The sequence below is a fragment of the Lutjanus erythropterus genome, chromosome 18, assembly GCF_056507025.1.
Source record: "Lutjanus erythropterus isolate fLutEry1 chromosome 18, fLutEry1.hap2, whole genome shotgun sequence".
NCBI lineage: Eukaryota > Metazoa > Chordata > Actinopteri > Lutjaniformes > Lutjanidae > Lutjanus > Lutjanus erythropterus.
The window spans coordinates 27,199,949-27,216,721 of record NC_139334.1 but is presented as its reverse complement, the minus strand read 5'-3'; the positions used below and the strand labels follow the sequence as shown (position 1 = coordinate 27,216,721).

Below are 16,773 nucleotides of genomic sequence, written 5' to 3'. Positions count from 1 at the left end.
ACAATATAAAATACCATGAGTGGTATTTGTGTCAGTAACATGGTGTCAGGTCTACCGTTGCAAGAAAGTGATGATTTTATTATTATTGACTTATTATCGACTTATTGGAGGAGGGGGCATCAGGCACTGGACACTGCTGCCCTTCTCCTCTGAACCACCCCACTGTTTTATGACATGTGAAGAAAAGGTTTGCCAGAATCTGTCTTGAGTTCCTTGATTTTTTTTTCATCTGTGGAAAAATTTTGGTGATTTTTTATTATTTTTTTTTTTTTGTCAGGATCACTTTTCTAAAGGAGCTTTCACATCGCTGCCTGGTAACCACCCTGCAGCCTGCAAGAGCATTCCCCTGAAAAGCAAAGCCCTTTTTAAATGCAGCTGCTATGACAGGCAGGTGCTTCGATCAATGTCATAGTGTTGGTACAACACACACGCACAAAGTATGTGAACATGTGCACAGCTAAATGCACTAAATGTGGGTAGATTTTTAGAGATTGGCTACATTTTTACCTGATATGGAAACACCTAACACCCTCCCACACAGCAGAAATTTACACAACAATAGCCAGTCAGTTTGCCGTCCCTCTCTCTCCCTCCCCGTGTCCCTGCTTGTTTGCACGGGGGAGGGGCTGCTTCTCCACGCATGCAGTGGACAGCAGGGCGACTTCAGAGCAGAACTCACAGTGGAGGGAACAGCACAGACATCAGGACATATTTTACAACATTGCCAGTATTCATTACCCATCAGTGCAACAAAAGGGAGACCGTATGATCAAGTTAGCAAACACTTGTTGAACAAGCAGAACACAAACTCTGCCTGCAGGAATTTGCTCTCTTATCTGTGAGAAAGTGGTGAAAGCGAACTTGTGTTATCCTCCAAATCTGAGGAAAGTGATGACAAAAAAGGAAGGATGTTTAAAGCATGTTTGCAAAGTTAAATATTTACATTTAAATGTTATTTAATATAATATTTTATCACAATATATATTCTAAAGCAAGCCATAGCCATTTACAGTTAAATGTTAATGTGACTCTACTTTATATCATAATAAAATATTGTTATTTTAATAAACGATATCTTACTGACACAGTGGCCGGGGAGCTAAAAAGTTCATGTCAAGCTCTGGTGTGCAATAAGGCAGGTGGCAACCGCCAGAAGTTCAACTCCGCAAAATCTGCACGTGTTCTTGTGGAAACCACTTCTTACCCCTACAGCCCCAATCAAAACCACTTCCCCTTCTGTCACCTTCACCTCACTGAAATGACTGGAAGTGGTGAGTTACCACGTGGCAGGGTTCTGTTGTTGTAAAACTCATTTTGGCTACAACTTGCTAACTCACAATATACGAACCTTGTGTTTAGAGTTCACGGAGACGTTAACACCCACCTGGAAGAAACCATGAACGCTTTTCGTCCTGTTCAGAGCACGAGGTAGTGGTGCACTTCAGCCTCTTGTGGACAAAGTGAGTTTTTACACAACAAAAAACTGATCCTGACAAACAAACATTACCTGTCAAAACTTTTTCACCTGTTTTCACGGACGAGAAAATAGGGACTTAGAAAAATGATCCTACGACTTTTGTTTTTCTACCTGTTTCACAGATGAAAAAAAAGAACTTTTTTTTCACCTGTTCTTAAGTCATCAACACAGGCGAGAAAACTATTTAGATCAGACTTGGAAAATAAATGAATCACTAGAAATCATTTTTCTCACTTGCCTATCATGGGTTCTGTAATGTACACATAACTATCCTTCATCTAGCTTCCTGACAACTCTCTACAACCTCATTTTTAAGGTGGAATTTAAGCTGAATAAAAACATACATTCCACAGGTATATATTATATGTAATTATTTAGAACGACAGCACAAACCAAAACACATAGTGAAATCTTTATCAAATTATAAATATATTAGAATATATTATGGCAATATACAAAAAAAAGGTATTTTAGGTTGAATTCAAATAGAATATTTATTTATCATGATGATAGTTTATCTTTTAAGTACAGAATGATAATTTTGTGTGTTTACCCAAAACTGGAGAGTAATCTGTAATTCTTTGTTTGCTCCTTTACATTCCACAGTTACTGATTCTTGTATTTTTGAGTGTGTTGTCTTACATCTGGCTTTTGCCGCAGTGTTTACATATCAAAGTCCCTTCCAGCTCCATGTCAGAAGTCCAACCCAGTTCTGGTGCATTGCTCGTAAAGATGAAAGTCAGGTAAAGGGTGAAAAACAAAATAAAAAAGAAAACATTCGTGGGCTCTGGATTCAACAAAAATGCATCCCTTTTTTTTATTTTTATTTTTGTGAACAAGTGTTCAAAGATGAGTTTTAGAATAATCTGGTCTTGTTTTCTATTTAGATGTTATGATTAGATCAATGCTTGCAAACGTTGTCATGTAATAATCCAGACGTCTGGAAAGATTATCTTGTTATCTACAGTACAAAAATTACAAAAAAAAAAAAAAGAAAATTTTTAGGCACTGGTTTGCGTAAAGCATGACTCATCTGGGTTTTTGATACAATGTGATGCCAATGGTCATGTATCCTACACAAGAAGACAAAAAAAAAGTAGCAAGTCAAACAGTAAACCGAATGCAATGCTCAATATTCAGCAATACTGTGTATAAAAACAGCACTTCACTGGTGAGATTCGGGTTTCCCAGCAAAGGCGGGACCCATCAGTGAAGCAAAGACAGGCCAGCTGTATTTTTAAGACAGCAACTTTTCAGTCCATCCTCGTGGTACAAAAGCTGCTCTGTGCTGATTCAATTATTGCACACATCAAGGAGAGTTAAAAAAAAAAAAAGTTTGCCTGTCAACAAGGCATTCACAGTGCCGGATTTTATTACGGTTTAGTTGCTTTCCCAAATATCCAAATGGCAGCTCCCTCATGCAGTTCTGTTCAACTTTGTCTTACAGATGTGAGAAAGATGTCCAATTTAAGCAGATGTCTCATGCCGAGATAGAACGGCATGAAAGGAAAGCTCGGAGGCATTTACATAATCCGTGGACTAAGGCTTAAGACAGCACTAGTGAGAGAAGAGAAGAGAAAGATTGTGAGGTATGAAGTAATATGTACAGTTTGCAATGCAAAGTTTAGTTTCTATCAACTATCCATTATAATCCATGGCAAGGTATTAGTTTCTAACTTTGGACTGAAAACAGAGATTTAACCATTCTTCTTCTTATGTGACAGTATTGTTGTTGTTCCTCGATATCTTCTCTGTACCGATGATTTTTGGAATAGCAGCAAAATTTCTCTCAGATGACTCGACATTGGATTCAGAGTGAAAGACATAACTACTCCGTTTGTGAAACCTTGACTCCCCACCCCCCCTCTTCCTAATTGGATTTGTTTGAAATTGCGTACTGTGGTGTTTTTGGTTCTTTCTTTTTTTCTTTTCCTGATTTCATATAGCCTACTTTTTCTAATCATGAATGTAAGATGTGTGGATTTTTATATAGCATACTAATTTAGGTGTCAAACAGAATCTGTAATTTTGTCAAAAAGATCAGCTATATTTGTAAGCTGTAATATGTAAAAATGAGAAAAAAATGGTTATCAAACAGAATGTGTTGGTTTACTATAGTATATATATATACTGTACACTGAAAAAGAGAGACTATCTCAAGCTGTTTGCCAAATAAAAAGTAGTAGTGATGTAAATATCTCTGTGTGTGCTTGTGTTCACTGGACCAATCAGCAGCCTGCTAGAGTAATGATAGTCATACTGCATGTGCTCAGTTAGACCCTCTCCCCACCAGGAGGACAGAAGACATGTCCAACATTTATGGACAAACTTGTTCTGGAGGGATGAAAGTCATTTTTTTCATGAGCTGTATTTTGTCGCCTACAGCCAGTTTTGTATAAATTATTCAAAACTTAGTTTGAATCATTATTTTGTTGCCTACTAATCAACGTTACATGCAGTTCTGTCATGGTTGATAGGACGGGGGCAGCTGACAAATGCAAGTGTCCTCAATATATACAGAATGTATGGGTCTTCTTCCACGCAGGCTGCCATGTTGCACCGCCTTTTTTCTACAGTATGTTGTAACAGACGAGCCAGGCACTGGCTTGAGAGAGGGCCTGTTGCGTTTTGTGCAACCACCGTAGGTTCTCCTGCGTGCTTGGACTTTTGTATGAGGGTGAGGTGAGGTGTTTGCTCACCGCTAGATGCCACGCTAAATTCTACACACTGATCCTTTAAGAGCAGAGAAAATTCTCCATATGTCTTGGAATAGGTGGAAAATATATTGTCACAAAGCTGAAAACAGGTCTGTTTTTCAAAGCTCATGAGATGTGCGGTTCTCACAGGAGAGTGTTGCTAAAAAATATATGATACTCTTATAAATCATGATGCATTGCTGTAGATTAAACAACTACTGATAGTTAACATCTACAGCAATAAACTGCATCATACACAGCAGTAATACAGCAGTACTATTACTCCAAAGACATCTTGCTTATTAGTATAAGAGTAAACACTGACAGGGACATTTTTTCTGAATAATGAGTCATTTCTACTGCTCATAATACTTGAGTAAAAATGTCTTCATCATCATTTTTTTCTTTTTCTTTTTTTTGACACCTCTTGCACCCCCTCGGGTCAAATATCAACCTTGTACGCAGGAAATGTCATAATATAACAGAAATGTTCTGAAAATTGCTGAGAACAGTCATGTTCCCAAGAGGATGAACCCTGTCAATTTTACTGACTGCATGGCTTTTCCTCTGGCACCACCTTCAGGACAAACCTTAGACTGAAGCCACACCAAAGCTCTGTGCAAATCCTCATTGTGTGTAATGATGTGTCTGTGGTATCTGACTGGCATTTTCACTTTAAATGATTAGATATCACACAAAAATCAGTCCCCAAAACATTATTTTCTCACCATGTAACAATCAAGTGAGCTGTGGTGAAAGAAGTACTCAGATCCTTTACTTAATTAAAAGTATTAATACCACACTGCAAACATACTCAACTACAAGTAAAAAGCCTGCATTTGTTACTTTTGTAAAAGTATGAAAGTATTATCAGCAAAGTGTGCTCAAAGTATAAAAAGAAAAAGTTTTCATTGTGCAGTAAAATGCTCCCTGTCAGTGTGTTACTATTATATTTGATGTTTTTGAATTAAAATTACTTCTGTATTCATTTTACTGCTAAGTAAAGTACAAGTACTTCAAATTTGTAGTGTAGTAGTCGAATGTAGTTGGGTAAATGTACTTAGTTACATTCCACCGTTGCAGGTGAACTCGCTGCTGCACTGCGCATGCGCGGATAACCGCAGATCTCCAAGTCATATGAGAAGCGAGCGGACAGGTGATCAGTTATCAAACAGGCTTAAGGGGAAGAGTTACAAAACCGCTCTTAACTTCCTGGAGCGAACGTAAAGAGCTTCCTTGTGCGGAAAGGGAAGCTGTCTGTCTCCCCGCGGGCCTGTCTTTCTCCCTCCGTGTGTCTTGTGGGCCGGGTCATGAGACTCCAGGGGTGGGCCTCCCTCAGACACATCGCATCTGGATTAGTCTCTTCAGCATCCTGGAGGCAGGCAGCGGCTCACCCCAGCCAGAAACACGTGTGTCTGTTGTTCAGTCAGTCCGCAGCGAACATGGCAGAAGAGGCGAAGAAACTGGCCGCTTACGCCGCCGTGGACAACCACGTCCAGGTAACGTTACTGTGGACTGTCCACAGTGTTAGCTAACATGTCAACATGTCTTCACAGCCCGCTAGCTTAATATTTACACCGGCTCCGTTAAAATACAGCCATGTGTCCTCTTAGCTTCATGCTCAGATGCTAGCAAAGTTAGCTAACACACACAGAAAGTAATGTAGCCTAGCTTGCTAACTTATTACTGTTATCTAACGTGGACAGTTTTGGAGGGAATTAGCTCAGTGTTATGACATGCCTGTCCCGGGATAGTGGACTAACTTTGTTCGGCATTAGGGACTAAACGCGCTATTTGTGTGTTACAGCATGTGTTAGCTGCTAGCAAAGCAGTCAGTGTAGTTTTAACTGATGAACAGCTAACATGTAATACAGCCTGGAGCTGACAGAACTTCACACTGCTGATGTAATACATGGAAAATTATCATGTAAGGACTGTTGGGTACTTTTTATTGGCATCACTGACGGACTGTTTTATAAGTTACATTAAGAATAAGACACAGTGTGTGTATTTCTTGTCCTAATATTGTAGGTTGCCTATAATCTATAGTTATATGGTAGAACACACTGTGAGACCTACTGGACATCTCAATTTCCCCAAGGCGATGAATATTATCTGTCTATTAGAGTTAAATGATTATGGTGTGATTTTTTTTCCCCCAGGAATCTGTACCAAACAAAGATATTTTTTAGGACAGGACAGGACAGGACAACGTTTGTTGTATAACAAATATTGCACCTCCTGTGATTTGAAAATTGCGTAAACCCATATTTCGATTAATTGTGCAACCTGACATCTATCTATTTATCTATCCATCTTTGATATATTGTTATATCCCTTCTGTCTGTCTGTCTGCCTGCCTGTCTATCCATCTATCTATATAGAAAGACTTTAGTTCCCAAGTGTAGATTATGTTTAGTAACCAGGCCATGATTTCTCCTGTAAAAAGAAAGTAGTGCCTACATGATTTCTGGAAAGAGGCATTGCTGTTGAGTTTTTCAAATGTATTTTTGGCGCTGTGAGCACCACCAACCGAGTGCCATCCAGTTCCATTATATTCATGAGAAAGCAGACATCTCAGAGGCTGGTATGAGTATGAATATAGATAAATAGGAGGAAAAAGTATGTATATTTGGTTTGGGGTGATGTGCCCCTTTTAAAGCGTATGGGTATATTGGAAACAAAAGACCATGAATATAATCAGGCTTAAATCAACACTTGCTACTCACTGTCAGCCCACCCACAAGTATATGGCAGGTGTATAAGTATATGCTGATGCAGCGTTTTGCTCTCAGCTACTTTCAGGGTCTGATGAGAAATGTAACATGGTCATGTCAGTTTCAGTTCTTTTCTGTCTCTCATAGAACAACCAGGTGGTTGGAGTTGGCAGCGGATCGACCATCATCTATGCTGTGGACAGATTAAGTGAGTGAAACCATTATAATTCTGATTTTAGGTGCAAGTCTTTAGACGTTTGATGTCTCTTAATTTGCATTTGTCTTTTAGACACTAACTTTGTCTCTGTGAGTATAGGAAAGCTCACTGCTTGTTTTTGGATGCTGATATTCTTGTTTATGTGTTAAATATTGTTTGAAGTGTGGTTGTGAGAGGTACTTGTACATCATCAGTCAGTATATTACATACTGTAGATGGTGGCTGGCATGCAGAGAGAAGATAAACCACAATTTGCTCTCTCCAAGCTGACCAGACTCAATTGGCAAAACCAGTAATTTTATCACAGAACACAGGAGTTGCTGGCTTGATTACATTTTTTTTTTTTTTGTGTGTGTGTGTGTGTTCTTGTGCCACTTCACTATTTAAAAAGTTAGTTCACCAAAGTCGCATGCTAACACAAACACACTAACAGATTTAGGCAGCAGAAGACCAGCAACTCTTGTGTTCTGCAAGTAAAAATTACTGTTTTTGCCAGTGGAGTCTGGTTGAGTGAGAGAGCGATATTTGGCTTATATAACAGTGGTTTTGTTGCTGACCCTGTCCGCAGCAGTACATCGCTTAGCTTCCTACAGCTTTACTCTTCTCTGCCTCTGAAAACTGGGGATGTGCCAACTGCCATGTACTGTAGGTAATACACTGACTTTGGATAAGTGCCTCATTTCAAATAATCCGGCTGAGGTGTGAGTTTGACGTGCAGTGCATGACATGTTTCATCATACTAACACTACTTTTAGTGCATATTTTTCTGGTTTATCATTGCAAGTGAAGTGCTTACAGGCTTAATACAGCAGAAGCGGCAACATTTGGATTTTAATCATCAATTCTTAACGTAAATGATCCGTCTTGTGAATGTTGTTTATTCCAGCTGAGAGGGTGCGCCAGGAGAAACTCAACATCGTGTGTGTACCCACGTCCTTCCAGGTTGGTTTGAGACATTCAGTCTCGCACATACACAAACACAACTTCCCATTATGTTCATCCTGGTGGCTTAATGCTGCACAGTGTTTAGCAACAGCATGCACTGCAACCTTGTGGCTTTGAATGTAATTCATTACCACACACCCTCTTTCTTGTCTAAACGAACAAAATGACAGTTATTCAGAGTGACTTGCAAAAAAGAAGATTAATTCATCTCTAAACTTTTCATGCACAAAATTAAATTGGTATCACAGCGTTTCTGCTGCATTTTGTCTCACTTCTTCTGTTGTTTTTGCGGATGTCACATTTTCTCCCATCTCTCGGCTTGTCCTCCCACAGGCTCGCCAGCTGATTCTGCAGCACGGTCTCACACTGTCGGATCTGGACAGGCACCCAGAGGTATGATGAGCTCTTTACAAATTAAACTGAAAGCCTTGGAAATGAAGAACGGCCACAATATGTTGGCGCTCAAAACCCTGTCAGCTTGAATTGTAGCGCTGTGGAAATTATGCCCGTGCAACTGAAAAAAAAACAAAAAACGGTGGAGCTGACTGTTGGAATTCCTAAATTTAGAGAATGGTTCAAGAGTTTATTTGTTGTCCTGTTTGCTTTGTTTTCTTGCTTGTGTAATAAGTCGTTTATCTTGGCATTCCTCTGCCTCAGCTTGATGTGGCGATTGACGGAGCAGATGAAGTGGACACCAATCTCACGCTGATAAAAGGCGGAGGGTGAGTACAGTTCAATACAGATAACAGAAACTACAGTGTCTCCTCTGTTTTCTGTCTCACACTCGTCCTCTCTTTGTCTCACAGCGGCTGCTTGACTCAGGAGAAGATTGTAGCCGGCTGTGCTAAACATTTTGTCGTCATTGCCGACTACAGGTTTGTATTTGCTAGTTAAGTTTATTGATTTATTTGAGAGTCAGTGAATGTTAATAACACTTCTGAAAATATGCCAGAGTTAGCCAGAGAGGCTCATTTTCATCTGTAGTTGTCGGGCTGGCAGTTGAAAGGAAAGGCGTCAATCATAAAAGCACTGAAAAATAAAATCAGCGATAGAAGCAGTGAAAAATATGCAGATACAAACAAAGCCTGCACTACACAGACAAGAGAGACAGAATCAACAGATCAACAGATAGTATGACAGTACAACAAATAGCATGTCAGCACAATACTGATGATAAGCAGCAGCTCTTACACCAAATATAACACAAGACCACCTCACTGGCGGTGTGTTCGTAAGTTTGAGGTGTTTCATGTTTTAGAGAAAGAGTGCTAGTTTCAAACATGTTGCACTCACTTATTCCATTCCTGGGAGACTGTGACAGGAAAGGCAGACAGGCTAAAACTAGTTTGTCTCTAGGAGTAAGTTGATCTCCTCTAGTTGCTGCTCTGGTTGTTCAGCTGGTTTTTAATGTGACGTAAAACCCCATTCCCAAAAACAATGGGACATTGTGTAAAATGTAAATGAAAACCGAATGCTATGATTGATGGCATATTCTTTAACCTTTATTCAATTGGATGTTCAAACTGATGAACATCAGTTAAGTGACATTCCTTCTCATTCTCGTTTGATGTACGACTTCAGCTGCTCAACAGTCCAGAGTCCTTGTTGTTGTATTTTATGCTTCATAATGCACCACACATTGTCAGTGGGCGACAGGACTGGACTGCAGACAGGTCAGTCTAGTACCTGAACTCTTTTACTGTGAAGCCACACTGTAACACATACAGAATGTGTCTTGCTGAAATAAACAGGGATGATCCTGATAAAGGCGTCGTCTGGATGGCAGCATATGCTGCTCCAAAACCTGTTTGCGCCTTTCAGCATCAGTTGGGCCTTCACAGACGTGTCAGTTAGCCATGACACACACCCATACCATCACAGATGCTGGCCTTTGACCTTTGCAGTGGAAACGATCTGGATGGTCCTGTTTCCTCTTTAGCCTGGAGGACGCCATGTCCATGACTTTTGAAAACAATCAGAAATATGGGCTTGTCAGGCCACAGCACACCTTTCTACTTTGTGTCAGTCCGGCTCACATGAGTTCAGGCTCTGAGAAGTCAGCAGCACTTCTGGATGTTGTTGATGCAGTTTGAATAGTTGGCACAGTTTTTAATATGCCGTGTTAAGTTGTTTTAATCCAGGGAGGCTCTGAAAAACTATTTTAGTTGTCGCTCTAAGTAGTTCAGCTGGTTTTTGATGTGATGTAAGTGTGGAATGTTATACCTTTAAAATGAGACACAGTCTCTCATACATTACAATGTGTTCCCAGCTTAATAAGCTACACTTTGTAGTGTAGTATTGTAGTGCTGGTATCTGTGCTTCTTGTCCAGCATTTTTATTGTTTGTCTGTACAGACAAACAATAAAAGTGTGGTTTTATTGACGTGTCCCCAACTTGTCAGACAGTAAGTGATGTGTGGGAAGATTGTGGTGCAGCATTTTGGCTGCATTAACTGACATGTAGCGCCTTTGGAGTTTAACATCAGTCAGATTGAGACTGAATTTTCTTGCAGCTTTTTTTTTTAACTTTCTTGACATGAAGGTCAGATTTGAGTCGACAGCAGTGCCTACGTTTTTAAACTCAGACACAATCTGTAGTTCTTTTTTTGTTTTTTTGTCTGGATCAGGTACTGAGGTTGGTCTTTTTGTAAAGAACATGCTGATTGTTTTTGTGATGTTCAGCTGAAGCCAGGATTGATCTAGCAGCTACCCAGTTGACCTCGAGAACAGAAGTGTAATTACTAGAGAATGTGTGGCAGTTTTTGCCAGCACTCAAAAGGAAAAAAATAGGATTCCTGTAACTTACATGGTCAAGAGGCAGCTGTTTTCTGCTCCGTAGGTGGTAACAATAGACTTCATTTGCATTGCAAAGGCATGAAAAAGCAAGTCCTGATTTTTTTGTTTGTTTGTGTGGTGTGTTTTAGCTTTTCATAGCCAGCAGATGGTAGCATTAATTTAAAATGTTAAATGACAAAGAAAAGGAGTAAAGTTTTTGACTATGATAAGCTTGTATGGTGTCTTTCAGGGCCACTCAGTGCTGCAGAAGACTATTTGGGCTTTAAATGACTTGTAACCCTGTTCACCTACTCTACATTTCTCTTTTATGTCTCATATTTTTGTGAAATTTTCCTTCTGCCCTGCTTTCCCACATGAGCAGTTGTTTAAATACGTTAACTATATAATTCTGCACCAACAGATCAGTCATAAAAGACCTCACATGGCGTACCAAAGGATATAATCTTATAATATATAAAGGCTCTTTTCAACAAGGAAATGTGTGTGCAGATTTGATTCTTACTCACTGTTTTCGCCTCTCAGGAAGGACTCCAAGGCTCTGGGCCAGCAGTGGAAGAAGGGAGTTCCTATTGAGGTGATTCCCATGGCGTACGTTCCAGTCTCCAGGACGATAGCCAAACGCTTTGGAGGGGAAGCCAATTTACGGATGGCTGTCAGTAAAGCGGTAAGTGGAGGATTGGCTTTACTCTTTATGTCTGTATCCAAAAAGTCTCACTGTCTGTTACAGCAGCAGTTTCACTGTTTTTATATTTAATATATTTAATATTTATAATTACTGTTAGGTCTCTCAGTATGGGTTCAACTGATCATAAAAAAGGTGTGTTAAATCTCTTTTCAAACTCTGCAGCAAGATTTAGGTAACTATTGCTTTATTTAAAAGTAACAGTGACAGTAAAACTGTATTTGACACTGTGATGGTTAAATTTAGTCCACAGTTCACAGGCGTGTTGAATAGCCTTGGCACAGTACTTGAATTTCTAATTTCAATACAATACCTTAAAAAATATTGATATACCGAAGTATCCAAGCTGCAGAAAAAGAGCATAGAAAGCAAATATTCATTATCAATATTTATCCACATCAGTACTTTTGACAACACTTGTGCCAAACAGGATCCATACGGACCAGCTACATGTTGTTGCACCACGACCCCTCAGGTTCTCTGTGCAGAAGCTTGTTCTGCTCCCGAGGTCCAGGTTGAAAATGATGGGTCACAGTATCTTTTCACATTGACACTAAAACATTATGATCAACTTCTCACAAAGGATCAGAGCAGCTAAACCACTTAGAAACCACTTAGTTTATTAAAACATTTAATAAGCATTACCTCATTTTCGTTATTCAGCTGAGTGCTTTTTACGCAGGCTTTTACTTATGATATAGTGTACATTACATTTTTACATTACATCTTTATATGGCTGTAATGAAATCAATGTAGGCACTAGGGGAAACTGATTTTTTCTGGTCTTATGCATGTGAGAGCTTAAAAGTGCCCTGTGGAGTTTTTGACCTGCAGTTTTTCATGAGCAGGTCCCTGTTTTTTTTTTTTTCACACAGGGACACACATGCATGTGCATACCGGTGACATAAACTCAGATCTACAGGTGGTCGTAAGGTGCAAAGATATTCTGCAGTGCACCAGCAAAGACTAGGAAGAAGCAGAGTAGACATGGATGTTAAATAAAACAAGACGACTTTGCAAATGTTTTTTTGTGGAAGGAAATGCATTTAACATGTTTGTTAACCCTCAAGGATTCACACAATGCATTTTGATGAGGAAACAGTCAATGTAAACAAAACTTTTGTTTGTTTATAGGAAAACTCTGCAGGGCATCTTTGAGGGAAAGCTTGTCGTATCGGTGAAACAGAGCAAAGTTTACACTGAAGCCATAAATGACTCCTACACATGTACTGTGTCTGCCTCATTAACAGTCTGTAGAGTAGAACTTTAATGATTTTCCTCCTACTCTGTTCTTTTAAATTAACAGCATCCAGCAAGAGACAGATGTGTCGGTTTGTTATTCTGGCCTTTTATGTTGTTACAGTTCCTTTTGACTGTTGAGTTGGGCAACAGTTTGTATATAATTAAGTCGACAAGACAGGCTTCTGTTTAATCAACGCAAATATTTACTTAATAATTACAAAGGTCAGACCACACTGGGGACAAGTTGTCAAGATGGTAAATCTAAACTCAGCAGGTTGGTTTTGAAGAGTTGCTGTTGTTGCCCAGTTAGGATAAAGACGTTTGACTGGTATGTTTGGAAAGACTTAAACTAAATATGACTTAAATCATATTTCACCAAATTAAATACTAATTCACTGTATCTTCAGGTCTTTATGACACTTTTTTTTAACAAAGTCTAAAAACTGCTCAACCTTCACATGATAATCATGACAATTTTGACACGTCTTTGAAAAGTGATTGGATTATGAAGTTACCATTATTTTTATAAAGTTACAACTTTAGTCTTGCTTTAAAAAAAATTCTGGTCATCTCACTCCAACCAATAATCACTATTATCAGAACACATCCAGCTAGCGTGTCACAATATGGCATCTCCTCATCAAAAAATTTACTATTTCTGGAAAGTTAAAATAGTTGCTTTAGTCACTTTCGTGTGGTGTGCATAACTGCAAGCTCAGTGAGATCTGGGTCAATAACAGAGCATTTAGTGCTAAGTCAAAGCCTGTTGCAAAGAAGAGTTTGAAGCTCGCAGCACCTTTTTCAAGGAAACGCTCAAATTAGAAACTTTAGGTATAAAGTACGGCTGCACAATTAATTGCAAGTCCTATCAAAGTCTCAATATGGCCAAGTGCACATCACATTTTTTTGATAAAGGAAAAATGTGTGAGCAAACAGCATTACATTGAATTACTGTAGTGCTGCAGAGTCCTGCCCAAAAAATCTCTTTCTTCAGAATTTTTTTCTTTCAGTAAAAATGAAAATTGTCGTTGACACATTTTCCTCTTATGTTCTGGATCAGGGTACATAAAGCCCAGCGAGTGTTTTGGTGGTCTGAGGTCTGAGTTGTGTCTTTCTGGCTCTCAGGGTCCTGTGGTCACTGACAACAGCAACTTCATCCTGGACTGGAAGTTTGAGGAAGCTCAGAACTGGAAGGAGGTCAACACAGCGATCAAGATGATTCCAGGTGAGGAGCGGGCGGTGGGGTGGTTCTCGTTTTATGAAAGCCATTTGAATATGCATTTTATGTATTCTATTCTCATCTTTATCTCAATTTTACTAGTGGGTTTTATTTTTAATCTTATTTTACATTTGTTATAGCACTCTATTCCTGTGTTTCTGTTGATTCTGTGTCTTATTTTATGTGAAGCACTTGGTCTATGTAATTTCTTTGTTGTGGAGATTTCTTATATGAAAGGAGCTCTACAGATGTAGTTAATTATTATTTATGTGTCCTCAGGTGTGGTCGAGACGGGGCTTTTCGTCGGCATGGCTGAACGAGTCTACTTCGGGATGGAGGATGGAAGCGTGCTGATTCGGGATCCTCCAGTCAACTGAGGAGTCTCCCGCCTCCTCTTGAAATGACCTCACCATCTCCCGCAAGTGCCGTGTTCGTGATTTATACCCGGTCTCAGACTGTGTTTGGACAGAGCTGCGCCTCCTGCAGAACTGGACAAAACCGTAGCAGGGATGTTTTTTCACACATCTCAAAACCAGACACAAGTGAAGATCGCTTGATTTTTCTCATCGTGCAGGTGGTGCTTCTGATTCAGTGAGTTTTAAAGTGCCTGATGAGTAAAATCAAGTGCCTTTGATACACATAGTAGTTTTTTTTTTTTTCTCAGTCTGTATTGTTGCTCAGTTTGGCTGCCCAGCCTCACTGGGAATGTTGGCTCTTCCTGTAATTAGCGGGTTTGACTGAATGTCTGCAGTTCTGTGGTTCTCGACCAGTGAAGTGAATCACTGCAGTGCTGCAGAAGAAGGTGTGCCTTGAGATTATATTTCAAGTCCTATTAAAAGAAACGATGCTATTAGAGTTACATTTGAAAAGCTCATAATCATACATCAAACTATTGTCATCTGCTAGGCGGCTGCAAAAAGTCCACTAGGCAAGACGGTGTAAGCAGTCAGAAAGCTGATATGCCTTCAAGTCTTTTTGTCTAATTAGATCACAGAAGGGGGAGTAATATGAACTGTATACTACAACATGAAGTTTTTTTTTTTTTTTCAAGAAATTAATTTCTCTAATTAATATGCTAATTTAAACAGCATAAAGCTCCAAAAAATTAATGAGATCCTTGACTATTTAGGGAAACCCTGTGGTGCAGGTGTGAAGCTTCCATTATTTGGTTATTGTGTTAAAAAGACACCTGACACTGTGATATTACAGTGTTGGTATGTGTGTGGCACACAATGAATGCTGTGTTCCAAATCACACACTTTTTCTCCTTACAAAGCCCTTACAAAGTACTATTGCATATAGTATGTATACACTCGGGACATACTACTTTTTCATGAAATTGCACCTTGAACTTTGACCCTCTTGCTCAGTCATGTGCAGTCCGTAGTGCGAAATTTGAAGTAAAAAGAAAAAGTATGTCATTTGTAATGCAGCATTAATGAGCTGTCTCTGTGCTTTCTCAGTCAGTGTAATTTATCTTCAGCTGAACAGAGGATTTTTGGTCAAAATAGCCAGAAAACTGTGCTCACTTGACTGCATGATTAGCCTGTATGTAGTAGGACGTAATTTTTGACATACTGCATTCAGTGATATACTGTGCATTGGGGCATACAGATCTTTTTAACTGTCATAGTAAACAGTTTGGTAGTATGAGTGCATTCCAAGTTGTATTGGAACAGATTCATAATGTAGATCAAACATATCAACACAGTAGAAAACAGCTGTGCAGAACGTACCAGTGGGTCGTGTTACCTTTGCAGCAAAAGGGTTCAAACATCAAACCTAACAACAAGTTGAAATCGTCGTGTCACTGTGAGTGTATACACTTTCTGTTGCTGAAACATGCTCTCATAGTGACTACGTTTACATGCACAAAATGTTCCGTGTTTTGCCTTTATTCTGTAAAAGACAAAATTCCTACTAAGCTGTTTATATGGCTGAAGAAAATCCACATTCTCCTACACTACGATTATGGACAAGAGGAATGACAGGAGCAGCTTGAGCCGTTTTGCTTCTTTGTGTCAAAATAGTTTGTTTTTTTTCCAAAGTTTTCCCACGTGTTGCAGACTTGTTCGACTGTGTCAGCACAGCCTCCCTCTTTTATTCATTAATCACCGTCTTGAAAAGTCCTAAACATCCAAAAACCTGTTAATATCCCGGTCTTTCATGATGTTTAAAAGTAGGTGTTTCTCCTTCTGACCAAAAATGTTGGCTTTTATTTTGTTCATGCATCTTGCAAACTGTCGGTTTGCTCACAATGCACAGAGCAGACTGAAACAGAAAAGAGGCTGTGTGTTGCAAACTGCAGTAAATAACCCAAATTAGATGCATGTTCCAAATGCGATGTATACATATGCAAAGAATGCTCCTAAATCCTGAATTATATCAGCATATCCCACATGTCTAAATCGGAGAATGCTCCATTCAGAATGAGGCCCAATTCAGAATTTCCGAACAGCGTGTGCTGTTTACACAATCTGTATCAAATTCCGACCATCATATTCTGATAGTGGGATATTCATGTGCATGTAAATATAGCCATTGTGATTGCACACACTTCCTGCTGCTGAAACTTGCTCTCACAGCGTGGCAACAGCAGCTTTTCCTTTTGCGCCTCAGTGTAACTGAAGCTCACTTTGTGTGTCCTGCAGCAGCACTCGGTTCATTCGGTGACAACATAGTGATACATTTTTCATCATCTTAACTATTCAGCCGCTTTTTCCAGCACAGGTGCATCCCCCTTACTGGGAAATACACTTGTTGAATTATTTTGGACAGCTACA

At 39.4% G+C, this 16,773-nt stretch overlaps 1 protein-coding gene across 1 annotated transcript; it reads left to right on the top strand.

Annotated features, from left to right (window-relative positions):
- The first annotated feature begins 5,384 nt into the window (after window positions 1-5,384).
- rpia (ribose 5-phosphate isomerase A (ribose 5-phosphate epimerase)) lies at window positions 5,385-15,174 on the top strand. The gene is made up of 9 exons (XM_084742597.1): window positions 5,385-5,672; window positions 7,038-7,098; window positions 7,994-8,049; window positions 8,386-8,445; window positions 8,710-8,774; window positions 8,859-8,927; window positions 11,370-11,511; window positions 13,897-13,996; window positions 14,270-15,174. Exons 1-9 carry the CDS (start codon window positions 5,484-5,486, stop codon window positions 14,365-14,367), a joined length of 840 nt encoding a protein of 279 aa, XP_084598723.1. The 5' UTR covers window positions 5,385-5,483; the 3' UTR covers window positions 14,368-15,174.
- Window positions 15,175-16,773: the final 1,599 nt, after the last annotated feature.